At 41.8% G+C, this 27,475-nt stretch overlaps 1 protein-coding gene across 2 annotated transcripts; it reads right to left on the bottom strand.

Annotated features, from left to right (window-relative positions):
- Nucleotides 1-867: 867 nt before the first annotated feature.
- LOC139535951 (probable nuclear hormone receptor HR38) lies at nucleotides 868-19,308 on the bottom strand. Of its 2 annotated transcripts, none has more exons than XM_071335946.1 (7): nucleotides 19,172-19,308; nucleotides 5,206-6,032; nucleotides 4,865-4,994; nucleotides 4,429-4,592; nucleotides 3,970-4,172; nucleotides 3,597-3,775; nucleotides 868-3,301 (listed from the first exon to the last, which is right to left on the bottom strand). In XM_071335946.1, exons 2-7 carry the CDS (start codon nucleotides 6,028-6,030, stop codon nucleotides 3,039-3,041), a joined length of 1,764 nt encoding a protein of 587 aa, XP_071192047.1. In that variant the 5' UTR covers nucleotides 6,031-6,032; nucleotides 19,172-19,308; the 3' UTR covers nucleotides 868-3,038. The 2 variants fall into 2 exon arrangements, with proteins under 2 accessions (XP_071192047.1, XP_071192045.1); XM_071335944.1 differs by lacking the exon at nucleotides 19,172-19,308 and adding an exon at nucleotides 8,413-8,576.
- Between the last annotated feature and the right edge of the window lie 8,167 nt (nucleotides 19,309-27,475).

Below are 27,475 nucleotides of genomic sequence, written 5' to 3'. Positions count from 1 at the left end.
GGTGCACCTCTCCCCCTCTCCCATTGGCAGACCAATCTCAAAAAGCACCACAGTGGTAATAGCAAGTCTTGATTACAGCAACATATTGCATTGATCATCTCGCCCTATAGTAGTAGTGGATGGAGTGAGTTATCTCCATTGTCCATACAATTTAAAACACTTTGTGAACTTGTGAAAAGCTTAGAACAATATCTATTATTGCAATCAAAGATGAGTTGCTAAATCTAACAAGCTGAATATGTGCTCAGGTGACTTGGGTCTCCCTACTGTATTTGCTGGCATATCCTACAGCATAGCCATGCCATACTATATTTAATAGAGTATGTGGTTTATACAGCCCAATAACAAAGCAACTCAAAGGGGAACAACCAAAATTCATATTGTAAGGTGTTGCTATTTGTGAGTGGATTGGTTGGTATAGTGTTGCTATTTGTGAATTGATTGGTTGGTATAAGCTATTTTGAGCATTCATATAATGTAATTAGACAACATTATGGAAAAGACACAGACTCCCACACAGTTATTACGTCATGTGCCCCTGCGTGGCACAGAGCATGAAAGTTCCCCTTCCATCAATCTTATCTAGAAACTATGCAAGTGGTTTAACCGAAAGGAACGAACTGCTTCCTGTTATGATGTCATGAAAATCAAACCAATGGTGTATAACTTCGGCTGCAGAAGAGCCTGTAGACTAGAGGAAATAGTTTTGACATCATCTTATGTGGTTTAACCACTGATTTATTTGGAGATACCAGAAAACTCAGAATCTGGTGATAGTTTTTACTACACACACCATCATAAAAGTATGTGTAGTAAAAATTGTCTGTGAAATAGTATCATGACATTTAAGAAAAATGGCAACAAATGTTTTATTTTGAAATGTTCTTTTAATATTAAATACTTTTTCTTCCTCTGAATATATATGTATGTACCACATTACGAAAACTCACAAATATAAAGTATTTATGTTATAAGTATACACACGTCACAAACAAACATAGAACATTTTTGTATAAATCTGTATACTGTGTTAGAACGCTGAAGTGCTCTTAGCTGCTCGTCCCTTTTGTCACATTTCACTGTATAATGACTTAAGAAATCACTTGAAGTTCATTTCAAGAACAAAATTAAAATAACTACATTTTATAAAACTGCACACACTCCTCCTGAAGGAGCGTGTGTAAGGCAACCCTTACAGTAGCAGATGTTTATAGATTCACACAGTTAAGGATAAGGATAGTAAGCTATAGAGCATTAAGGGACACGTTTGAGTGGATCCATGTTACAGCTATAGTGTGAAACTTAATACTCTCCCACATTCAAAAAATGAAATTTATTCTATGATTTTTATCCTTAGACTATTCTTAGGCTATTCCAAACCATGAGATTCCTAACCTCCGTTTTCAAGTAACTCTTGGTATGCACATTTTCATTTCAGCCAATCAAACTTCACCAAGTCTGTTTGAATGTTTTGTCATCTGGTTGTTGCTGACAAATTAATAGATTTACAGAGTTTCTATCAGTGAGATGGTTGAAATGAAAACCTGAATACACAGGAGTTCTTCAACTTTTTTAAAGGCACTTTTTAAACATTGTAATTCTGCTGGCATTTTTCCCTTTTTAAGGACTCATTCCTATAAAGTTTTAAGGGGAAAAAAATTGTTTCAGTGAAATGATTCTCCTGCCATTACAAAACCGCAATACTTGTTGCATTGTGGCATGAGTAAAATTTATGACACCTTTTAAAAGGTCCAATGCAGCCATTTTAACTCAATATCAAATCATTTCTGGGTTACAATTAAGTAAGTACCTTACTGTGATTTTTTCGATTACAATGGTAAAAAAATAAACAAAAATAGCTTCTTAGCAAAAAGCAATTTCTCTAGCAAGAATTTTGGGTGGGGAGGGGAAAACTGAAAACTAGCTGTTATTGGCAGAAAGGTTTAGAACTCTTTCTTATTGGTCTATTAACTAATTTACCACCTGGTGATGTCACCAGGCAGTCCAAAACTCCATCCCACCAAAACAAGCTGAAATTTCAGGCAGCTCTTACACTAAAAGGGCATTATCATAATTTTAACAATTTCACAGTATTATTCCATTCTCATAGTGTGAAAATATAAATATAAACACAGGAAATCACATTTTTGACTGCACTGGGCCTTTAAAGTACATTAAGGCTTTATGGTTGATGAGCTGTAAATGTCACAACAATAGCCAGCTGTCACTGCAGACAGATAGACAGCTACCCTTTGGTCCGACCTTCTATAGGTGTAAATGTGTGGTATCAGGACTACAAATGGCTATTATTATTATTATGGTTTCACTGAAAATGCTCAATTTGAAATGTAGGACGCAACAGTTGTTTTTGAGAAAGGCTAGTGGACTGGAGACTACAGTGTTTGACACTGTTGGCCTCCCTATGTGTCAACTTTGAACAGCTACTAAATTAAGTTGTGTTGGGATTTGGAAACTCAATAGGATTTTTGAGAATTTAGGTTTAAGTGGGTGTTCAGGTGTGAACATGCCTGCTTTTCCCCCTCAGAGCTGTACATACACACCAACTGTCTCTCAATATTTTGCAGCGTGCAAAAACACAAACGTACACATTTTGCATAGCGATAAAGCCACTCTACAAAGTCACACTTACAAAAGAGACCAAAAACTAGAAATGTTATCTCATGTCTTCCTCTCTCTTGTTGAAGGAATTGTCCAGGATAATTCCACAGATTGGAAAATAAACATCCAATTCTGTCACCCACAGGTTTTTGTTATTAAACTAAATGTGAGAAAAATACAGTCTAAGTCCTCACTTTTAGACACTGGACCAGAGGCAGAATCAGACACTTTTCATCAAGTCAGTGCACTGGAAAGGGGTGATTCCACTTCAGTGGGGGGGGGGGAGTGCCTCCTATCCACATTCAACACTCAGAAGTCCCAAATGTAATGGACACAGACAACGGCCCCCTATTCACCTCCTCAGTTTATCATATGTTTGTCCCCTCAGCATCATCACTTAATCATTCCTCTTCATCTTTTCAGAAAGGTAAGGTATCCATGAAGATTTTGTCTACGATGGGTGGTGGGGGGACCAGGTCCTCCAGCTTCAGGTAGAAGATGCGCTGCAGGCCCTGGGTGCAGAGGGTGCGCAGCTCGGGGAGCTTCCCTAGCAGACGGGACAGGAAGTTGGGCTGGGGCCGCCCCGCGTCGGAGCCACTGCCGGTCACGTGGTCCCTCAGACAGGTTATGAGGCGGTTCTGGAACTCCTCCACCCGTTTGGGCTCTTTAAGGCCATGGCGATCTGAGGAGAAACAACAAGGAGAAACCTCTTGATCAGACACATTAATAAATGTGCTTGTGACAGGCTATATACCACAAGCATATAGTATGAGTGTTTCAGTTGAGTAACCAGAACTTACCAGACTTATTGCTTTCAACTCCTAGTGGAGCAGAGAAGGGGTTCACTAAAACTAACTGTATAGTGAAATTGTATGTGTCTGTCTGTCTGTCTGTCTGTCTGTCTGTCTGTCTGTCTGTCTGTCTGTCTGTCTGTCTGTCTGTCTGTCTTCGTGTGTTTGCATGCGAATGTGTTTCACCTGTGATGATGACGAGTGCTGCGAGGCAGGCGAATGAGGACACGTCCAGATTCATGCGGTGGAGGCTCTGGGAGAAGTCCATGATGGAGTCGATCCAGTCGCCAAAGCCCCTCACACACTGCATACGGTGAAGTACCACACCATTGCAGAAGATCAGCTTGTTCTTCTCAGGACTCGACCTAGAGACAGAACAGCCTTAACATATATTGCAGAAACATTGGGTGCACATTTGTGTTTTTTAAGGAACTATACAGTAAATTTGTGCATCCCAAATGGCAGTCTATTCCCTATTAAGTGCATCACTTTTGACCAGGGCCCAAAGGAAATAGGGTGCCATTTGGGATGCAGACAATGTTTACAGTGGTAATTATACCGGTATGCTAGCCGGAGGATGAAGAGTTCCACGAAAGCAGATTCCAGGAGCAGCTCCTGGTCTTCTGGGCAGAAGGCGGTGAATCCTGGGATGGTCTCGGCCCATTTCCGCAGCACATCCATGGTGCCTGTCAGCAGGTCGTAGAACTGCTGGATGTCGTTGGCATCCTCTTTATCTGATAGGCTGGCCACTGTCTCATGGTACTGAGGAGTGGAAAGAGGAAAGAAAAGGATGACACTGCCTCTGATGTCCATCTCGTCATAACATATAGTGTGAAATGTGATCGAGATCACTTCAATCAAAGAAGATGAATTACATAATAACGATATTAAAGCAAGAAGCTTAACTTGAGCAATTCTGAGAGAGATTCAACAGCAAAGACGAGATACTGCAGGCACTTAACATACAACCAATAATATGCTGTTCCATGAGTCACATGACAAGGTCTGGAGGTCTTACCTTGGAGTAGTCCAGTTTTCCGATGGCAGGGTTGGAGTCTATGTGAGCCCTGACAAGAGAGGTGATGATGTTGATGGGTGGTGTGGTGGACGCTGACTCTGGTACAGTCTTGGGTTTAGAGGGCAGACGACCCCTGCGACCTTTCAGGCTGTCTGTGCGGACGACTGTAAGTGAGAGAGAGAAATAACAACAAATACTCTCACTGACTGTACGTGTCTGAGATTCTCATATGACTGTCACCGCAAGCCTCCGTTTCGCTAAACAATTGCTATATCCATTTCAGTTTCTCTTTTTCTACGAGTGGGCACTGTAAAGCTTCAGTTTAGCATTTCTGTCATTATTAGCTTGGGTTTCACATGACTGTCAGTTCGACCTTGGGTTTCACATCAAATATAATAGTCACTGAAGGCTTTAAGGGGGTGTAACATGGCATTACCTTCTTTCACCATTCCCACCACAAGGCACTTCTGGAAACGGCAGAATTGGCACCGGTTCCTCCGCCGCTTGTCTACTGGACAGTCTTTGTTGGCTAGGCACACGTATTTAGCATTCTTCTGTACAGTTCGCTGCAAGAAGTGAAAATAAAAACAAAGAACAGTGTGATTATTTTCCTGCACATTTCTCAATGTTCCCCTTTCTCTTTTATAATCACACTTCTACTGGAACTGGAGCCAAGTTAATGTATGAATAGGTTATTATGTGTAACTGAATTATAAAAAAATCCTATGCAGCCAGCCTGCGAAATAATAATAATATAAGTACTGTGAAGCTTCCTACCTTAAAGAAGCCCTTGCAGCCCTCACAGGTGCGGACGCCATAGTGCTGACAGGAGGCGTTGTCCCCACACACCGCACAGCGACCCTCGTTGGCCCCGGGGCTGCTGATCTTAGGGGACAACATAGGCCCCTCCATGAGCCCGGGGCTGTCCAGGGACACCAGGTCCAGGGATAAGGGGGTGTAATGGAGAGGGGAGGCGTGCTGCTGTGAGGGCTGGAAGAAAGGGTCCTCCTCACCTTGCTGGGGGCCCTGATGCTGCCCCAGGGGGGAGTGCTGCTCCACCGGGGGGGTGAAGGTGAAGAAGGAGGGTTGCTGAGCTAGGCCTGACTTATCAGCCACCCAGCACCCAGGGCCTGGGGAGTAGGGGCTGAAGGGGGAGTCCCAGGCCGAGCCAGGCTGGCTCTGGAAGCCCGGGGTGGGTGGGGAGGCGGTGGCCGACGCAGGGCTGCCATAGTAATCGGAGCCGCAGGAGGACAGCGTCTCGTCGAGGTAGCTGAGGGCAAAGGAGCCTGGGTAGCAGCCGTACACCTGGAGGTCGTCCAGTTTGAAGGATGAGTGCTGAGCCTGAGGGCTGGAGCTGCCGCCGGCCGCGGGGCCGGAGGGGGCATTGGAGGCGGTGATCTGGCAGGAGTAGGCGTCAAACTCGCCCACGTAGCCGCTGCCCACCAGGGTGTTGATGCTGGGGAGGGAGGAGGCGGTGAGCTGGTCCCGCTGGGCACCGATGTCCATGGCTGGCTTAGCACTGAGGTCAGGGTTCAGGAACTCAGAGATAAAGTAGTTGTTGTCGTAGGGCACAGTTCCATACTGAGTTTGAACACAGGGCATTGCTAAAAAATAAATAAAACAATATTTAAGAAAAATATTCTGAAGCCAAATAGTTGCATTCTGTAGTCGTTGTTCTTAATTGTTGTTCACTATCAAAACCTGAGGCCAACATAACTGCTGAAATTATGAAATAATTGAAATGGTGCCATTTATGTTGAGTAATGTAGCATGAGTAGACCCTATAGGCCCACCTGCCGTACGCTCCAAGTTCACCATCACTCCAGCCAAACCAGGTGCAATAATCTGTAAACAACTCTACAACCATCATCTGCAAGCCTCCTTACTAATCACTTAAGTCAACAACACTAAAGAAACTTAACCCGTCTTAGGGATCCCTTTTTAACACCTCTCCAACAGCGCATTCTGACATCATCCCATACAGAAACAGTTCCATTTCCCCCCTCTCCTCACACTGCCACAGCTTTAGGCCTCTTGGTACCCCTTTGGTGATTCTGAGAAAGCCTGGAAAGCCGGCTGACTGGCTGATGGAGAGATAGTCTTGCCGAAGGATATTGGTTACTGGCTTTGAATGCTTTGAAACCCACCCCTTCAGTTATGAACAGGGCAACCCTCCTACCCAAGGTCTGGGGATTGGGTTCCACGGTGGGCTAAATGCCAGCTGAAGAGGGGAAGGTGACAGGCCTGGCAGAGCGGAGGGCTGTGGCGAGCTGCTAAGGTGTCTTTAGCAGCTGGACATGTCTATGTGATTCATGTCTACCTCTCAGAACTGTCCATATCAGAACAATATCGGATCTGGAGGATTTTTCACTAATCTGTAGCTATAATCATCTGATCTAATTCATATCTTAATTATTGTCTTAATTCAATTTCAGTTAAAATCGCAATGAAGGCTGTTGGTCAGTCAAAGCTTTGAATATCTCAAGATATTCTGGCATGACTAAAAGCAATATAAAATAAACAATTATCCTAAATACTTGAATTTATGTGCAATCACTGCTTTTTCCTGTTTATACACTACATGACCAAAAGTATGTGGACACCTGCTTGTCGAACATCTCATTACAAAAGCATGGGCATTAATATGGAGTTGGTCCCCCCTTTGCTGCTATAACAGCCTCCACTCTTCTGGAAAGGCTTTCCACTAGATGTTGGAACATTGCTGTGGGGACTTGCTTCCATTCAGCCACAAGAACATTAGTGAGGTCAGGCTCTGACGTTGTGCGATTAGGCCTGGCTCGCAGTCTGCATTCCAATTCATCCCAAAGGTGTTTGATGGGGTTGAGGTCAGGGCTCTGTTAGCAACGGTGTGGCTGAAATAGCCAAATCCACTAATTTGAAGGGATGTCCATATACTTTTGTATATATAGTGTATCATCACCAACAACATGTCTGGGTGTAAGCTATTCTGCCCCTAAACAGTGACTTGTGTTTTTACCTCTTAGCATGTGCTTTGGTGAGAGAAACGATACACTTGTTGCACACAAACTAAAGTAAGAAACATCCTTGACCTATAAAAAGGGTGCTTACATCAAAAGGTCACAAGTTAACCTCTGAACCCCATGTGTAACACGCACGCAGAGGATATGTGTGCATCTGATAAGATGAGGACAAGACAGACAACAGTGAGACATCCGATACCGCCACTGCCTCCTCTTGAACACCCAGTAAAACTACTGGCCACATTGCCACCTGTCTGATCTTTGTCATTAGTAGTTGATAACAATAACAAAGTTGATAACAATGTGATGCATCAGCCTATTTATTTCATATAATAAAATAATACACATGGATTAAGTTTTTAATATCTGACCATGAAGAGCAAATATTACAAAACTATAAATAGTCTACCACTCATATTCTCAACCATTCTCAACTATTTCAGACCATCAATACACCCCTATTGGCCCCATATAAAAGGACCTATTAAATAGCACTGTTAAACAGCATAGTCTACAGGTAGGCTTTGAAACGTGCGAGGCAAAAATCAGTCAATGATAGAGAACTGGGGGACCAACACATCGTCAATTCACAAGCGTGATAGCGATCAATGTTGAATGCAGTCAAGTCTACAATGATATCCAAGACATCTATCATTTGGTCTGACATGTTATTAAGTTATTATTTGATTAACAGTTTTAAGCAGATGTAGCCTATTCGAATGGTATAGCATCTACACTTTTCCTTTTCTGTATATGTCATTCGAAAATAGAAAGAGACTAGGCTACTTTATCACATGATCAAGAAAACAAATTTACAGTCATTGTAAGTAGGCTAAAATGCCACAAATCATTCAATAAGTAAGCTCTTTAGGAGGGTAAAGTTTTCTAAGATTAAAAAAAGCACCCTTGCCCATCGGATCCATAACAAAACAGTAATACCACTAGCATTAATGCAAAATAATAAGAAATACATTTTACTAACCTGATCTATAAATCCTCTAAATTCCTTAGACAGATTTTCATTTATTCCGAGTGATGAAGAGGCATCAAGTGTATTAAACCTCTGTCTACAGTTCAGAAAGGGAATGAAATCTCCAGACTTCGGGTAGAGCGTAATATATACAGTCACTTTTATTTTGCCGTTACGTCGGGTGAACCCGGCTCTAGGCGTGTCTTTCCGCAAAAATGGCAAAGGGGGCGGTGATTTTTCCGGGTCAGGAGCCAATGGCATCGTTCTCACACAGACGTCCTTATACTCTGACGCACACTCGGGATTCCATTGACGCAAGCGACGGCGGAACGTTTGATCTAAATTTAGACCTGGTTACACGCGTAGAGCTATAACTGCCTGGAATAGGCCAAAAATAAACGTCAGATGATTACATTTTATTGCTTAAAGCAAAGTTTATAACTGCCAAATGAGCGACAGAGATAACGTAATTAATGGTTTGTCATAGGGAAGTCCTTGTAAAGACTATATGCTGGGTCGTTTTGTTTAAGTCTATTTAAATAGCATAGGCCTAACTATAGGCTATTCAAATGGTACACAATGTAGCCTATATATAGGCTAATATGGGCTAATATGTCTAGTCTAACATACCATTTGTAAACAGTGACATTTGCAAACAGGGATGTAAATTGAGGGAGTTTATATACACCATTGCTCAGTTAGGTTTAATTCACTGGCTTTAAGGTCTAGCTGTAGGCCTATCTTCTAAGTAAAATTTTAACAATTGAGTAATTACAATACTTGATAAACTGTACTTACAGGAATAATTACACAGTAAAAATGGGCACTGTATGTAAAGTGTAAACCTTATTAATGACATAACACATTAATAACATATTGCATACGCACTGTATATAGCCTCGCTATTGTTATTTTACTGCTGCTCTTTAATTATTTGTTACTTCTTATTCATATTTCTTTAAAGGTATATTTGATTTATTTTATATTTTTTGAACCGCATTGTGGTTTAGGATTTGTAAGTAAGCATTTCACTACAAGGTGTATTCGGCGCATGTGACAAATACAATTTGATTTGATATTGTATGAAGGCCTTTTTATTAATCAGCTGGACTATATAATTACACTAGCCTACATTCTAGGAGGCCTGTGCTCCAATTCTCCACCCTTTTCCCAAAATTGAGCATTTGTGCACTCCACGACATGGATTTAAAAGTATAGGATTGGTGTAACAGTCCATGCTTATAACAATCTTATGCTTTTAAATCTAAGTGCACACTTCAGGGAAGAGGGTGGAGAATTGGGATGCAGAGTAGGTGCAGCTCGACAAGTTGTAGTATGCATGGGTGTGTTGAGGGTGTGTGTACGTGAGAAAAGCCAAGCCCTGCTTGAAGCGTAACAAGCGGGTAACATCTGCACGTGGCTGCATCAAGGTATTATTATTACAATGCCAACAAGATCAGACAGGTGTATCCCTACAGCCCTAAATGCAGGGCAGTAAAACAACTGTAAAGGTGTTGGCACCTTCTCGACAGGTAAATGCTCAGAATTCAGGGACTGAATACCCAGCTCAATTCATGGAGGGCCGAGTGCCTGCGGGTTTTTGCTCCTCCCTTGATTGATCAATGAAGGTAATTGATTAGTAAGGAACTCCCTCACCTGGATGACTAATTTATTTAAAAAATAACAAAACCAGCAGGCACTCGGCCCTCCAGGAATTGATTTTGACACCCCTCGTATAGCCTTCATTTTTGCCATCTCCACTTCCTCTGGGGAAGTTTCCACAGAAACGTATATTTACTGCAAGTTTTGATCATTCTGGCAGCAGAGTACCGCTCGGGAGTGGTAGGTGCAGCTCTAGGATCAGTTTCCCCTCCCTCAATCGTAACCCTGAACATTAGTGGGGAAAAAGTGACCCCAAATTAGGGTCTACGGGCAACTTCATCCTATACCAGCAGAGTACCTAGCAAATTTAGTTGAGTCAGAAAGTGTAATGTGTGTCAGTCAACAATATGGGACAGTATGACAATTTACTACTCTATTCAACAACAAGGACCGGTTTCTCAGACAAAGATGAAGCCTAGTTCAGGCCTAAAAAACACAAACAAGCATGCGTGTGTGTGTGTGTTCATGTGTGTGTGACTCCAGACTTCCTCATTCACTCTCATTGGGGTCATACTGCAAAGTATTGTATCTTAGTATGAAGATGGTAATGTTGCTAAAAATATCAGAGAACAACCCTTACTTATACAAAAGGCCCAGTCTTACACCTGTACCCTTGCAGTAAATGTGAGCACCTGCACTTTACTGTCTATGTCTGCACTCTGCTCTCTTTCCAGTCCCAGTGCAGGCAGGCCAGGGCCACAGTGCAATGACATGACTCATATCTCCAAATTCCTCCCTTGACTTTAAATCCATCCCAATCCCAACACACAGTATGTACAGTAAAACATGCTATACTGTAGAGTCAATATTCATCCATCTGGTGCACCATATTCTGGAAACTTGGGGAAAGAAACTGTTGTTTTCACCAACCACCTGGGGAGAGAGTGGGAGGGGGGGAAACCCCAGCAGTAGTCTAACCTAACTAACGTCTCAGTGTAATAGAGGCTATAGACATGGTGGAAAGATATACTGTATGATATGATATCCTATAATGCCATCCAGTCTCTCAGAGTACAATATATTTTCATCTTCTATACTTAGAGCATAGACAACAGATCTAGACCCATTGTCCCTGTAGATTTCACTCCAGAAAACACTCTGTCATGTAAGCTGCAAATCACTCACCAATGATAACAAAACACCCTGTGGCCAGTAAAACTGTCTATACTGATCCCCTGTAGTTGAAGATAATTATAATTTCCCATTGCAGAACATTGACTTGAATGGGAAAGTTTGATCTAGTAATTCTACTTCTATGGTTGAATATAGCAGTTGGCACAACCTGGATCCTTGAAGGTAGAGGTATGTCCCAATAATATCTCGTTTCTCCTGAAGTGTGCACTCGTTCACTATTTATCATCAATTTTAAAGCACTGAATTGGAGGAGGGCTAGTGGGAGTTTCCACCATGTTTCTTATAACACAAATTTTCTTTAAAATCAGTGAAGGGAATTGAACAAGTGCACACTTTAGGAGGAAGGACAGATTATTGGGACGTAGCCAGAGTGTCTGCTGATCATTACACATGACATGTATATACACACCCGGTTTTCTAAGAGTAGATAAGAAAAACATTCACCATGTAGGTCAGATGACTCCCTCTCTCCAAAAGATTGACTCTCTCAAGTTTAAAGCAGAGCTACAACCAAACCCCAACACGCCCACCCTCGGGATCAGACACTTCAGTTCCCACCATCCATCCACAGCGCCCAGCTGCCATCTGCCATTTGTCAGCAGCCATACAAGCACAGGCCTGCGGACAAGCACAGACACCACTTAAGTAGTTGCCTCCTCACTACCACACAACAGCAAGAAATCACTAACTGCCACTCGCACCCTCTGAGGGGGTCTTTGGGCATGCTGTAAGTAATGTCTAATATATTTTTAAAAAGCAGGCTAGGTGAACCCACACAGAGAAACGGTGGCGTTAAGAATAACCAGGATGGGTTTCCTCTTCCCTGCCTAGGGGATAGAAGAGCGTCTGGAGCGTCAGGACTGGCCTGGTCACAAGTCAGCTGCTTTATCCCCAAAAGGAGCCCCACCCCACACAGGCATCCTTGTGGTGATAGGCAGCGCTCCCTTTGCCGTGTTCATGAGGTAAGGCTTTGAGATAGTGGCCGTACCTGTGGAGTTAAGATTATCTGTGGTGTGGAGTTAAGATCTTGGCTGGGGAGTGAAATGGAGCAGTGTCTGACACCTCTCAGGCAACAGCAGCTGCCTATATAGTCACCATACCTCCCTGGCACGCGTGCACATGCACAGGCACACACACATCTCCCTTCCCCCATGCTCTGTACATGCAGTCACATCACAGCTAAGTTTTGAAGATCCAGCAGGCATCCCACATGACATACTTTGAAGAAACGGATTGATGATTACACTGTCACTCAGTAACAACACACATTTTACACTTGCTTCTTGCTGGACATTTTCTTATTTTTCTCACTGTGTTTATGAAGCCCAAAATTGTTCCTACATACAGAACTAGTATCTATTAAACATGAACAGGAAACAATGGCTATTGCATAGGGAAATATCAACCAACCCCTTGAAGTGTACAAAATCTATTAAACAATTATTTGTTTCTTTATTTCAGATTCCCCAAAACACTTTTTCCCCAATCATGCACCATGTAGTTGCTAATCAACCATAGACTCAATTTAGTAGACTTTATTCAATTTCAGACATAATTAAGTTGATCAACACATACACCTAATCTTAGATTTACAATGTTATCAATTCCAGGCATAGCCTTCTATTTATTTATTTTCACCTTTATTTATCCAGGAAGTCCCATTGAGGCCAGGAAACCTCTTCATAGGGGAGACCTGTTGTTGTGCTTACAGAGTGCTCAACATGAGAAGCCCACAGGGAACGATCAGGTACTGGTCGATGACGTTGAAAATAAAAAACTGATGACCCGATCTGAACAGTCTCCAACCTACTGGATCTTTGACAGCTGTTTAAATTTGGAAGTCGCATATCCTATACTCCAACTCATCACGGGGCCCTGTGGATCCCATTGGTGTATGTTTCAGCTCACCAACCCCCCTTATCCTAGTAGATTCACACCTTGAGAAGCAGTGACAGGGATGAATAATGGAGGGGATGTGGCTAAAAATGGGGCGGCTGCATCAGATATCGTTCCCCTCTCCTTGGTATTAGTTTAGGCCTGGGACCTTTTGTAAAGCCTTGGCAATGCAAACTTAGACATGACATGACACAAGACATAGCTGTACGCTACATGATGGTTCAATTGGGTAAGGCCTTTCCACTTTTAATGGCTATAATGACAGATGTCACAATGTGACTGATAAAAGTTATAGCACATGAATTGATATGCGTATCATAGCATGATGTGGGCTTAGGCTTTACAAGGAATGGTAAGAGTACAGGGTCACAATCAGGAAGTTATAATTATATGTGTTACATTCCTGCAGTCAGCATGCCAATTGCACGCTCCCTAAAAACTTGAGACATATGTGGCATTGTGTCGTGTGACAAAACTGCACATCTTAGAGTGGCCTTTTATTGTCCTCAGCACAAGGTGCACCTGTGTAGTGATCATGCTGTTTAATCAGCTTCTTGATATGCAATACCTCTCAGGTGGATGGATTATCTTGGCAAAGGAGAAATGCTCACTAACAGGGATGTAAACAAATTTGTGTACAACATTTGAGAGAAATAAGCTTTTTGTGGATCTTTTATTTCAGCTCATGAGACATGGGACCAACACTTTACATATTGCATTTATATTTTTGTTCAGTATAAGTCAACATCCTAAAGGGTCATTTTTAGCTCACAGTCCCATAGAGGGCCTTGGTCAAAAGTAGTACACTAAATAGGGAATAGGGTACCATTTGGGACACAACCCAGCTGTGGGCTATGGGATATTTCCAGATATTTGAGGAATATATTCATTATATATATTTTTTTATGTAAATCTGAAAAGTAACCATGCACTGGAATGGCTTGTTTATTTTAATGCCTCATAGCATTGCTACTGTAAGGACAGGTATGGGAACATAAACCAAGTGAAGACACCAGAGATTATGATAATAATGCATGACAGTGGCACTACCACCACGCAGCTACTGCTCACACATACCCCAAGAAGTCATGGCAACCATCAACACCACTGTCTGCCTGTCACTGAGTAAGAAGTTGTCTCAACTCTTGTGGGTTATCTCAAGGTGTCCCAGAAGCTACATGCCATTCCCTATGATGTGCTGATCTAAGTTTAGCTTTTGTCAGTCTTCGTTATGTTGACAGTTCATATTGGATATTTTTAGGCACATAATGTTTTTTACATCATGTTTTATCCAAAGCAACATGTCCATGAACTGTAATATATATATATATATATATATATATATATATATATATATATATATATATATGTATATATATATATATATATATATATACATACATACATACATACATATATATACACACATATACATACAGTATCAGTCAAAAGTTTGGACACACCCACTCATTAGGGTTTTTCTTTATTTTTTAAACTATTTTCTACTTTGTAGAATAATAGAGAAGACATCGAAACTATGAAATAACATAACACATAATAACACATATGGAATCATGTAGTAACCAAAAAAGTGTAAAAAATATCTAAACATATTTTATATTTTAGTTTCTTGAAAGTAGCTACCCTTTACCTCGATGACAGCTTTGCACACTCTTGGCATTCTCTCAACCAGCTTCATGAGGTAGTCACCTGGAATGCATTTCAATTAACAGGTGTGCCTTGTTAAAAGTTAATTTGTGGAATTTCTTTCCTTCTTAATGCGTTTGAGCCAATCAGTTGGCCCTACTACAAGGTAGGGGGGATATACAGAAGATAGTCCTATTTGGATAAAAGACCAACATCAACTGTTCAGAGGAGACTGTGTGAATCAGGCCTTCATGGTCGAATTGCTGCAAAGAAACCACTTCTAAGAAGAAGAGACTTGCTTGGGTCAAGAAACACGAGCAATGGACATAGACCGGTGGAAATCTGTCCTTTGGTCTGATGAGTCAAAATTTGCGATTTTTGGTCCCAACCACCGTGTCTTTGTGAGACACAGAGTAGTCGGACGGGAGGGATATACGACAGATACCAGACCAGGCCCAGATCCCCATCATTCGCTGGAGAAGAAAACGTAGATTTCGCAGAAAAAGATCAGGGTGCCTTGTGAGGATCAGGAGACGAGTGGCTAATCTACCGTTGCCTTCCGTCCTACTAGCTAACGTTCAATCGCTGTAAAATAAATGGGTCGAACTGAAAGCATGTATATCCTACCAACGGGACATTAAAAACTGTAATATCTTATGTTTCACTGAGGCGTGGCTGAGCGACGACATTAAGAACATACAGCTGGCGGGTTATACACTTTATCGGCAGGATAGAACAGCAGACTCTGATAAGACACGGGGCGGGGGCCTATGCATATATGTAAACAACAGCTGGTGCACTCCAGCATAGATTGTTCTCTCTGCTACCGCATGGCAAGCAGTACCGGAGCGCCATGTCTTGGCCCAAGAGGCTTCCAAACAGCTTCTACCCCCAAGCCATAAGACTCCTGAACAGCTACTCAAATGGCTACCCAGGCTATTTGCATTGCCCCCCCCGTACCGGTACCCCCTGTATATAGCTCCGCTATTGTTATTTACTGTTGCTCTTTAATTATTTGTTATTCTTATATCATAATTATTTTATTTTTGTAGGTATTTTCTTAAAACTGCATTGTTGGTTAAGGGCTTGTAAGTAAGCATTTCACAGGTCTACTACACCTGTTGTATTCGGCGCATGTGACAAATACAATTTGATGATCTCTGCATCTGTGGTTCCCACCGTGAAGGATGGAGGAGGTGTGATAGTGTGGGAGTGCTTTGCTGGTGACACTGTTGTCATGACTGTTCTGTGAGGATCCAAATAAGTCAGATCAGCATTGCAATAAATAACTTCAACCGGACGCCCTCTCACCTGCAGAGGGTGGGAAAAGGGAACTGGTGAGGGGTCACACCCTGTTGTAAATCAAGGGATAGAACATTCAGCATCTCCCTCTCCAATGTTCACCAGAGAAATGTGCCTTTGTCTACACAGACCTTTTCCCGCTGAAATGCTAACACATTCTAAAGTGAATACTGGAACAATATTTCTAACATAGAATGTGGGGAATGGTTAGAGGCGACCTAAAACAACACTGATGTCGGTTTGGTTGTTATTTTGGGATGTCATTAAAAATGTTATAAAGGAAATACTGCAAATTGGAAAGTATACCAACTATATGTGTGAAGTGTCCATCCGATGCGTTGTGCATGAATTATGAAAAATTATGTAAGTGTTTTTGTGATATAAGTGTTTTTGATTTTAGAAACTATAAGAGGAAATTGTTTCCATAACTTTGTACAAGTAAATAGTCACCACCCCCTTGAGTGAGGTCAGAGAGCATGTCAGCCTGGCAGAACCGCCCTTTTGAAGAACTGTATAAAATGATGGATTAAGAATTAACATATCAGACCAGAAAGACGTTGAGCTGCAGCTCACGTTTAAAGTGGTTTGAACTCTGAATATCAACACGAGGTAGAGACGATAAAGTCACCTCCCGGACAGTCACTGGTACGGCTGATTAGCTGTCCTAAGTAAAGTATCTAGAAAAGCTCATTTATGTGGGATCATTCCATTACTCATCGTATTATGCTACTCTCATCACCCCACTGGAAACCATTGACACGGCTGGCTAGCCTATCTTCAAAGAAGCATCTTCCAGAGCGAATGGAAGTAGAATAAACTCTGTAGTTCTGTTCCAAACTACACGACAAGTCACCGGATACCGGACCACAGCAGAGGAGAACAACAGTAGAATACGGGTGGGAACCCCTTTTGGACAATCATTGCCTTACAAGCATGCCGTGAAAAGGCCCAACTCCCTTTCCAAGGTGGCCTGTTTCCGACAGAAATACACGAAGACATTTCACGAAAATACAATCATGATTTCTTACTCAAAGAGGGCGGCGGTTCGTGTGCAAAGTATATGATTACTGTGAGAGTAGTTTCTAAATGTACCAAAGTATTATGTCTATGTCCCCCCCCCCCCCTCTCTCTCACCCCCTCTCCATGACTCATGACTTTTGTAACAAGCAGCCATATTGTGTCAGTCCGCTAGGGACCTTTGTTTATCCTGTGATACCATTTAGTTAGCTAGTAAATAAATAATTAAACCAATTTGTGTAGTACTGAATTAGTAAGGCTCGGGTTTTTGCAGATGCAAGGAGGTTAACACTTTTCAGAATGATGATATGATACGAGTGTCACACCCTGGCCTTAGTTATCTTTGTTTTCATTATTATTTTAGTTAGGTCAGGGTGTGACATGGGGAAGTATGTGTTTTGGGTTGTCTAGGGGTTTGTAGGTTTAATGGGGAAATGTCTTGTCTAGGTGTTTGTATGTCGATGGCTGCCTGGATTGGTTCTCAATTAGAGACAGCTGTGGTTTATTGTCTCTAATTGGGAGCCATATTTAAGGCAGTCATGGGCATCATGTGTTTGTGGGTAATTGTCTATGTTGAACGTTTGTTGACTGTCTGTGCACTTACGTTATTTAGCTTCACGGTCGTTTGTTGTTTTTGTTAGTTTGTGTATAGTGTTCGTTTTCGTGTTTTTCTCTCTTCCACAATAAAGAGATGTATTTTGCACACGCTGCGCCTTGGTCCAATCTCTCACAAGAAGACGATCGTGACAACGAGGTTGTGATTAATAAATTGACTGTTTATAGATGTGCTAGATTAAGACTTTTAGAGTTTAATTCAAGAGATGGTAACTCTTTAAAGAACTGCTCTCGTGGTGCCCCAATTCCTAATGAGCTAATTGTTACATGATTATTTTAATTGGGTAACAATTAAACATAGTTAGTTGATTAGATAAATAACAGTCATCAGATTAATGAAAGTAAAGTCATGACACTGTCAGTGATTTATTTAGAATTCAAGGCACACTTAACCAGCATGGCTACCACAGCAGTCTGCAGCAATACGACATCCCATCTGGTTTGCGCTTAGTGGGACTATCATTAGTTTTTCAACAGGACAATGACCCAAAACACACCTCCAGGCTGTGTAAGGGCTATTTGACCAAGAAGGAGAGTGATGGAGTGCTGCATCAGATGACCTGTTCTCCACAATCCCCCAACCTCAACACAATTGAGATGGTTTGGGATGAGTTGGACCGCAGAGTGAAGGAATAGCAGCCAACAAGTGCTCAGTATATGTGGGAACTCATTCAAGACTGTTGGAAAAGCATTCCAGGTGAAGCTGGTTGAGAGAATGCCAAGAGTGTGCAAAGCTGTCATCAAGGCAAAGGGTGACTTCTTTGAAGAATCTAAAATCTAAAATATATTTTGATTTGTTTAACACTTTTTGATTACTACATGATTCTATATGTGTTATTTCATAGTTTTGATGTCTTCACTATTATTCTACAATGTAGAAAATAGTCAAAATAAAGAAAAACCCTTGAATGAGTAGGTGTGTCCAAACGTTTGACTGGTACTGTATATGCAACAATTACAAAATGTGAGTGGACAGGATTGGACATTCATGATTCCTGATTATTATTTGAAAGAGACATTATGTGATGAATTATTTGAACATGCAGTGCGTAGGTTAGCCTTTTGTCATGCATCTTGTTCTAGACTAGAGGCAGCTCTGAAGAGTGGTCACTAGCTGGCACAGTTACAAAGTCATAAAATCAGATTTTTCCCTAACCTTAACCCTAACCTTAACCACACTGCTAACCCTAATGCCTAACCCTAACCTTACATAAAGAACAAAAAGCTAATTTTTGTTTTCATAAATTTTTTGAATATACCCAATTTTGAGATAGCAGCTGGCCTATCTAAGGGGAAATAGCTCAGTTCTGCCTCCAGGACAAGACTGACAATGAACGTAAACCGTTAACCTACATGCAGTGCAAAGGCTACTTGTGTTGCCTATCATGCAAATATTTACCATTTACATAAGTAGGCTATTTATAGGTGATGTGGGATGTAGCCTTTGCAACCATACATTTTTATTAAAATAAAAACTTTAGAAAAAACGTTAACTTGCCTGGGCATCATCAGCATGTTGTTGTAACTATCCTCTTGTCCGTAGTTTCGCTTCACTCCACATCAATCTCAAAGCGCAACATTGCTCTTCGTCATTTCACTCCCAGCCGCTTTTTCAAGTTAATCTCTACTGTCTGTCTGTATGCTTTATATGTTTACACAGCTCTGCATGTTTTCTCTTCTGCTTTCTATATTGAAGTCATTCCAAAAGACACAAGAAGAACAACAAAACAACAAAGTCCTTAAAACAAAGTGGGCTTTTCTTCACCGCTTTTCTTCGTGCAATTTGATGCTTGTTTTCCAGCTAAATTAACTCCCCCCTTGTTCCATTCACTGTTTCGTATTCGATAGAATGGGAGATGCTTGTCTCGCGAAGAACAATGAGGGCCAGTCTCTCCGATGACGTAAATCAAGGGTTCCCATTGACGTTGGTGGAATCCCTGCATGTGACGTAGTTCAGATCTGTCGATGTCAGGGACTTAGAGATACACATTTCAATGGTCGGGGACGTCAAAAGGAAGAAAAAAGAGAAACAAGTTTCTAAAAATAGATTGCGGAAGAATAGCCTATTGTTGTGTATGATGTCTGTTGCCAGATAGGGTAAAATGTCACTTTCTTTTGCCTACTCCTTTTCATCGTGTTGCACACACTGTAGGTCTACACATAAACAGTTACATAAAAAACATGTGAATAAATAGCTACAATGAACAAAATATAAACGCAACATGTAAAGTGTTGGTCCTATGTTTTGATCCAGAAATTGTCCATGCACACAAAAGCTTATTTCTCTCAAATGTTGTGCACAAATGTGTTTACATCCTGAGCATTTCTCCTTTGGCAAGATAGTGCATCCACCTGACAGGTGTGGCATACGAAGAAGCACCACCACGATCATTACACAGGTGCACCTTGTGCTGGGGACAATAAAAGGACACAGTTTTGTCACACAACACAATGCCACATATGTCTCAAGTTTTGAGGGCAGGTGCAATTGGCATGCTGACTGCAGGAATGTCCACCAGAGCTGTTGCCAGAGAATTTAATGCTAATTAAATGTGTAATTTTAAAGAATTAAATGTAATTTTAGACAATTTTTAGCAGTGTGTCCAACCAGAGAGAATTAAAGAATTAAAGATAATTAAACGTCATTTTAGAGAATTTTTAGCAGTATGTCCAACCAGCCTGCCTCACAACCGCAGACCATGTGTAATCCTGCCAGCCCAGGACCTCCACATCCGACTTCTTTACTTGCAGGATCGTCTGAGACCAGCCACCTGGACAGCTGATGAAACTGTGGGTTTGCACAACCTAAGAATTTCTGCACAAACTTTCAGAAAGCGTCTCAGGGAAGCTCATCTGCGTGCTCGTCATCCTCACCAGAGACTTGACCTGACTGCAGTTTGGCATCGTAACTGACTTCAGTGGGCAAATGCTCACTTTCCATAGCCTCTGGCATGCTGGAGAAGTGTGCTTTTCACGGATGAATCACAGTTTCAACTGTACTGGGCAGATGGCAGACAGCGTGTATGGCGTCATGTGGGCGAGGGGTTGGCTGATGTCAGCGTTGTGAATAGAGTGCCCATGGTGGTGGTGGTGGGGTTATGGTATGGGCAGGCATAAGCTACGGACTAACGAAAACAATTGCATTTTATCGATGGCAATTTGAATGCACAGAGATACCATGACGAGATCCTGAGGCCCATTGTCATGCCATTCACTCACCGCATCACCTCATGTTTCAGCATGACAACTTGTAGACTTGTTTACGTGCTGCTGTGCTGCCAACCTTACTTTGCTACCTGCCAACTTTACGGTTTTTACTTTTAATTATCGTTTTTTTTTTTTTTTAATCCCTCGCTCAACTTTTTTCATTCCACTTTTTCACCCCGGACGCTTTATCTGGACGTGGTTCGTCAGGGCCTCCACCAGCCGAAGCTAAGTAGTAACATTAACATTATGCCTTCTAATTGCAGTCGCTGTACTCATAATATACAGGAGAACGATCGCCTTATGGCGAGGATAGCTGTGCTGCAAGCCCAGCTTCAGACTCAATCGTTAGACAAGGGTAATTTAAGTGTAGGAAAGGATGAAACAGCGTCTGTGCCACCAATCAGTACAGATAGTAGTATAAATCCCCCCATACAGTCCATGCAGCCTGACAATTTTCTCATGGCTTCTGGAAGGAAATGCTGTAGGAATGCTCAACCGGTGTCGCTCATTCAGCCGACAGAAACTTTAGACCGGTTGGTTGGAGTCAGAGGCCGAGCCTTCTCTGGTCTCTACTCCTCCCGTTACGGGGTCTGAGACGCCGAAGCCTCCCACCATTAGCTCTGACAAATTGAAAACCCTAGTCATTGGTGACTCCATTACCCGCAGTATTAGACTTAAAACGAATCATCCAGCGATCATACACTGTTTACGAGGGGCAGGGCTACCGACGTTAAGGCTAATCTGTAGATGGGGCTGGCTAAAACTGGTGAGTATAGGGATATTATTATCCATCCATTATTATATTGTTATCCACATCAGCACCAACGATGTTAGGATGAATCAGTCAGAGGTCACCAAGCACAACATAGCTTCAGCGTGTAAATCAGCTAGAAAGATGTGTCGGCATCGAGTAACTGTCTCTGGCCCCCTCCCAGTTAGGGGGAATGATGAGCTCTACAGCAGTGTCTCACAACTCAATCGCTGGTTGAAAACTATTCTAGACTCCACTAGACTCCACTAAGCTGGCAGGCTGGCTGCCACTAGCACAGTCAGTGTAGTCAGCTCAGCTATCCCATTAAGACCGTGTCTGTGCCTCGATCTAGGTTGGGCAAAACTAAACATGGTGGTGTTCGCAATCTCACTGGAATCTCCTGTCATTATTGAATGAGATTGTGATATCTCACATCTCAAAATAGGGCTACTTAATGTTAGATCCCTCACTTCCAAGGCAGTTATAGTCAATGAACTAATCGCTGATCATAATCTTGATGTGATTGGCCTGACTGAAACATGGCTTAAGCTTGATGAATTTACTGTGTTAAATGAGGCCTCACCTCCTGGTTACACTAGTGACCATATCCCCCACGCATCCCGCAAAGGCGGAGGTGTTGCAAACATTTACGATAGCAAATAAAAAAACAACAACTGGGTTTTTGTCTTTTGAGCTTCTAATCATGAAATCTACGCAGCCTACTCAATCACTTTTTATAGCTACTATTGACAGGCCTCCTGGGCCATATACAGCATTCCTCACTGAGTTCCCTGGATTCCTATCGGTCCTTGCAGTTATGGCAGATAATATTCAAATTTTTGGTGACTTTAATATTCACATGGAAAAGTTCACAGACCCACTCCAAAAAGCTTTCGGAGCCATCATCGACTAAGTGGGTTTTGTCCAACATGTCTCCGGACCTACTCACTGCCAGTCATACTCTGGACCTAGTTTTGTCCCTTGGAATAAATGTTGTGGATCTTAATATTTTTCCTCATAATCCTGGACTATCGGACCACCATTGTATTACGTTTGCAATTGCAACAAATAATCTGCTCAGACCCCAACCAAGGATCATCAAAAGCCGTGCTATAAATTCTCGGACAACCCAATGATTCCTAGATGCCCTTCCAAACTCCCTCCACCTACCCAAGGACGTCAGAGTACAAAAATCAGTTAACCACCTGAGGAACTCAATTTAACCTTGCATAATACCCTAGATGCAGTCGCACCCCTAAAAACAAAAAAACGTTTGTCATAAGAAACTAGCTCCCTGGTATACAGATTATATCCGAGCTCTGAAGCACGCTTCCAAACAAATTACAGAAAATTGGAACGGAAATGGCGCTACACAAACTGGAAATCTTCTGACTAGCTTTTGAAAGACGGTACCGTGCAGGATCGACGAGCCCTCACTGCTGCTCGATCATCCTATTTTTCCAACTTAATTGAGGAAAATAAGAACAATCCAAAATGTATTTTTGATACTGTCGCAATGCTAACTAAAAAGCAGCATTCCCAAGAGAGGATGGCGTTCACTTCAGCAGTGATAAATTCATGAACTTCTTTGACGAAAAGATCATGATCATTAGAAAGCAAATTACGGACTCCTCTTTAAATCTGCCTATTCCTCCAAAGCTCAGTTGTCCTGAGTCTACACAACACTGCCAGGACCTAGTGTCACGTTCCTGACCTTATTTCCTTTGTTTAGTCTTTGTTTAGTTGGTCAGGACGTGAGCTGGGTGGGTATATTCTATGTTATGTGTTTCATTGGTTTAGGGTTGTCTAATTGGCCTGATATGGTTCTCAATCAGAGGCAGGTGTTTTACGTTGTCTCTGATTGGGAACCATATTAAGGTAGGCTGTTCTCACTGTTTGTTTGTGGGTGATTGTTCCTGTTCATTGCGTTCTTTGTTTTACTAGGTTCACATGTTCAGGTCTGTAGCGTCGTTGGTTTCATTCTGTTTATTGTTTTGTTCGTGTTTATAAGTGTTCCAATAAATATGGAAACGTACCACGTTGCGATTTGGTCCTCCTCTCTTCCACCTAACGACGAGCGTTACACCTAGGATCAAGGGAGACACTCAAGTTTTTTTAATACTATATCTCTTGACGCATTGATGAAAATAATCATGGCCTCTAAATCTTCAAGCTGCATACTGGACCCTATTCCAACTAAACTACTGAAAGAGCTGCTTCCTGTGCTTGGCCCTCCTATGTTGAACATAATAAATGGCTCTCTATCCACCGGATGTGTACCAAACTCACTAAAAGTGGCAGTAATAAAGTCTGTCTTGAAAAAGCCCAACCTTGAGCCAGAAAATATAAAAAACTAATCGGCCTATATCGAATCTTCCATTCCTCTCAAAATGTTTTGAGAAAGCTGTTGCACAGCAACTTACTTCCTTCCTGACAAACAATGTATACGAAACTCTTCAGTCTGGTTTTAGACCCCATCATAGCACTGAGACTGCACTTGTGAAGGTGGTAAAGGACCTTTTACTGGCATCAGACCGAGGCTCTGCATCTGTTCTCGTGCTCCTAGACCTTAGTGATGCTTTTGATACCATCGATTACCACATTCTTTTGAAGAGATTGGAAACCCAAATCGGTCTACACGGACAAGTTCTTAACTGTTTTAGATCTTATCTGTCGGAAAGATATCAGTTTGTCTCTGTAGATGGTTTGTCCTCTGACAAATCAACTGTAAATTTTGGTGTTCCTCAAGGCTCCGTTTTAGGACCACTATTGTTTTCACTATATATTTTACCTCTTGGTGATGTCATTCGGAAACATAATGTTAACTTTCACTGCTATGCAGTGCCAAAAAATGCAGAACCAAAAAATGTGATCATATTACTCCAGTGCTAGCCTCTCTACACTGGCTTCCTGTTAAGGCAAGGGCTTTACTGCTAACCTACAAAGCATTACATGGGCTTGCTCCTACCTATCTTTCCAATTTGGTCCTTACATACCTACATGTACGCTACGGTCACAAGACGCAGGCCTCCTTACTGTCCCTAGAATTTCTAAGCAAACAGCTGGAGACAGGGTTTTCTCCTATAGAGCTCCATTTTTATGGAATTGTCTGCCTATCCATGTGAGAGACCCAGACTAGGTCTCGACCTTTAAGTCTATATTGAAGACTCATCTCTTCAGTAGGTCCTATGATTGAGTATAGTCTGGCCCAGGAGTGTGAAGGTGAACGGAAAGGCACTTGGAGCAACGAACCACCCTTGCTGTCTCTGCCTGGCCGGTTCCCCTCTCTCCACTGGGATTCTCTGCCATAAACTTTATTACAGGGGCGGAGTCACTGGCTTACTGGTGTTCTTCCATGCCATCCCTAGGAGGGGTGCGTCACTTGAGTAGGTTGAGTCACTGACGTGATCTTCCTGTCCGGGTTGGCGCCAGTAACCGAAAGGTTGCTGGATCGAATCCCCGAGCTGACAAGATAAAAATCTGTCCTTCTGCCCATGAACAAGGCAGTTAACCCATTGTTCCACGGTTGGTCATCACTGTAAATAAGAATTTGTTCTTAACTGATTTGCCTAGTTAAATCAAGGTAAAAAAAAAAATTTAAATCAACAAATTGATTAAAGGTAGCTACAGTTGAAGTCGGAAGTTTACATACACTGAGGTTGGAGTCATTAAAACTCGTTTTTCAACCACTCCACAAATTTCTTGTTAACAAACTATAGTTTTGCCAGGTCGGTTAGGACATTTACTTTGTGCATGACACAAGTAATTTTTCCAACAATTGTTTACAGACAGATTATTTCACTTATAATTCACTGTATCACAATTCCAGTGGGTCAGAAGTTTACATACACTAAGTTGACTGTGCCTTTCAACAGCTTGGAAAATTCCAGAAAATGATGTCATGGCTTTAGAAGCTTCTGATAGGCTAATTGACATCATTTGAGTCAATTGGAGGTGTACCTGGGGATGTATTTCATTGCCTACCTTCAAACTCAGTGCCTCTTTGCTTGACATCATGGGAAAATCAAAAAAAAAGACCTCAGAAAAAAAATTGTAGACCTCCTTGGGAGTAATTTCAAATGCCTGAAGGTACAACGTTCATCTGTACAAAAAATAGTGCGCAAGTATAAACACCATGGGACCACGTAGCCGACATACCACTAATTCTCCTAGAGATGAACTTACTTTGGTGCAAAAAGTGCAAATCAATCCCAGAACAACAGCAAAGGACTCTGTGAAGATGCTGGAGGAAACAGGCACAAAAGTATCTATATCCACAGTAAAACGAGTCCTATATCAACATAACCTGAAAGGCCGCTCAGCAAGGAAGAAGCCACTGCTCCAAAACCATCATAAAAAGTCAGACTACGGTTTGCAACTGCACATGGGGACAAAGATCATACTTTTTGGAGAAATGTCCTCTGGTCTGATGAAACAAAAACAGAACTGTTTGGCCATAATGACCATCGTTATGTTTGGAGGAAAAAGGGGGAGGCTTGCAAGCCGAAGAACACCATCCCAACCGTGAAATGACTTAAATGTAAATGTAAATGTAAGCATGGGGGTGGCAGCATCATGTTGTGGGGGTGCTTTGCTGCAGGAGGGACTGGTGCACTTCACAAAATAGATGGCATCATGAGGAAAGGAAAATGATGTGGATATATTGAAGCAACATCTCAAGACATCAGTCAGGAAGTTAAAGCTTGGTTGGAAATGGGTCTTCCAATTGGACAATGACCCCAAGCATACTTCCAAAGTTGTGGCAAAATGGCTTAAGGACAATAAGTCAAGGTATTGGAGTGGCCATCACAAAGCCCTGACCTCAAGCCTATAGAAAATGTGTGGGCAGAACTGAAAAAGCGTGTGCAAGCAAGGAGGCATACAAACCTGACTCAGTTACACCAGCTCTGTCAGGAGGAATGGGCCAAAATTCACCCAACTTATTGTGGGAAGCTTGTGGAAGGCTACCTGAAACGTTTGACCCAAGTTAAACAATTTAAAGGCAATGCTACCAAATACTAATTGAGTCTATGTAAACTTCTGACCCACTGGGAATGTGGTGAAAGAAATAAAAGCTGAAATAAATAATTCTCTCTACTATTATTCTGGCATTTCACATTCTTAAAATAAAGTGGTGATCCTAACTGACCTAAGACAGGGAATGTTTACTAGGATTAAATGTATTTGGCTAAGGTGTATGTAAACTTCAAACTTCAACTGTAAGTTGAGCATCTTCTACAATATCCCTCCTCACGGTTGCCAAAAGCAGAAGTGCCATGGGGGTGTATCTAGGGGGAAGAAATTGAATTAGTTGTGGTCCCTGAAATTAATCAACCTATTGAGACATACATGTAGTCTACACTACCGGACATAAGTTTTAGAACACCTACTCATTCAAGGGTTTTTCTTTATTTTTAAAGAAAAACCCTGTGAAGACATCAAAAATATGAAAAAACACACATGGAATCATTTAGTAACCAAAAAAGTGTTAAACAAATCTAAATATATTTCATATTTTAGATTCTTTAAAGTAGCCACCCTTTGCCTTGATGACAGTTTTGCACACTCTTGGCATTCTCTCAACCAACTTTGTGAGGTAGTCACCTGGAATGCATTTCAATTAACAGGTGTGCCTTGTTTAAAGTTAATTTGTGGAATTTCTTTCCTTCTTAATGCGTTTGAGCCAATCAGTTGTGTTGTGACAAGGTAGGGGGGTATACAGAAAGCCCTATTTGGATAAAATACCAAGTTCATATTATGGCAAGAATAGCTCAAATAAGCAAAGAGAAACGACAGTCCATCAATACTTTCAGACATGAAGGTCAGTGAATACGGAAAATTTCA

This window comes from Salvelinus alpinus, chromosome 12 (assembly GCF_045679555.1).
Source record: "Salvelinus alpinus chromosome 12, SLU_Salpinus.1, whole genome shotgun sequence".
In the NCBI taxonomy this organism is placed as follows: domain Eukaryota; kingdom Metazoa; phylum Chordata; class Actinopteri; order Salmoniformes; family Salmonidae; genus Salvelinus; species Salvelinus alpinus.
This window is presented reverse-complemented; position numbering and strand designations above follow the sequence as displayed.

What these genes read in the sequence shown, in the direction of transcription:
- LOC139535951 (XM_071335946.1), bottom strand. Translation starts at nt 6,030, where the DNA reads ATGCCCTGTGTTCAAACTCAGTATGGAACTGTGCCCTACGACAACAAC. An exon ending in GAAAACTGGACTACTCCAAG is followed by an intron (nt 4,173 to 4,428) that starts GTAAGACCTCCA and finishes TCCACTCCTCAG; the next exon opens with TACCATGAGACAGTGGCCAG. An exon ending in AGCACTCGTCATCATCACAG is followed by an intron (nt 3,302 to 3,596) that starts GTGAAACACATT and finishes GTTTCTCCTCAG; the next exon opens with ATCGCCATGGCCTTAAAGAG.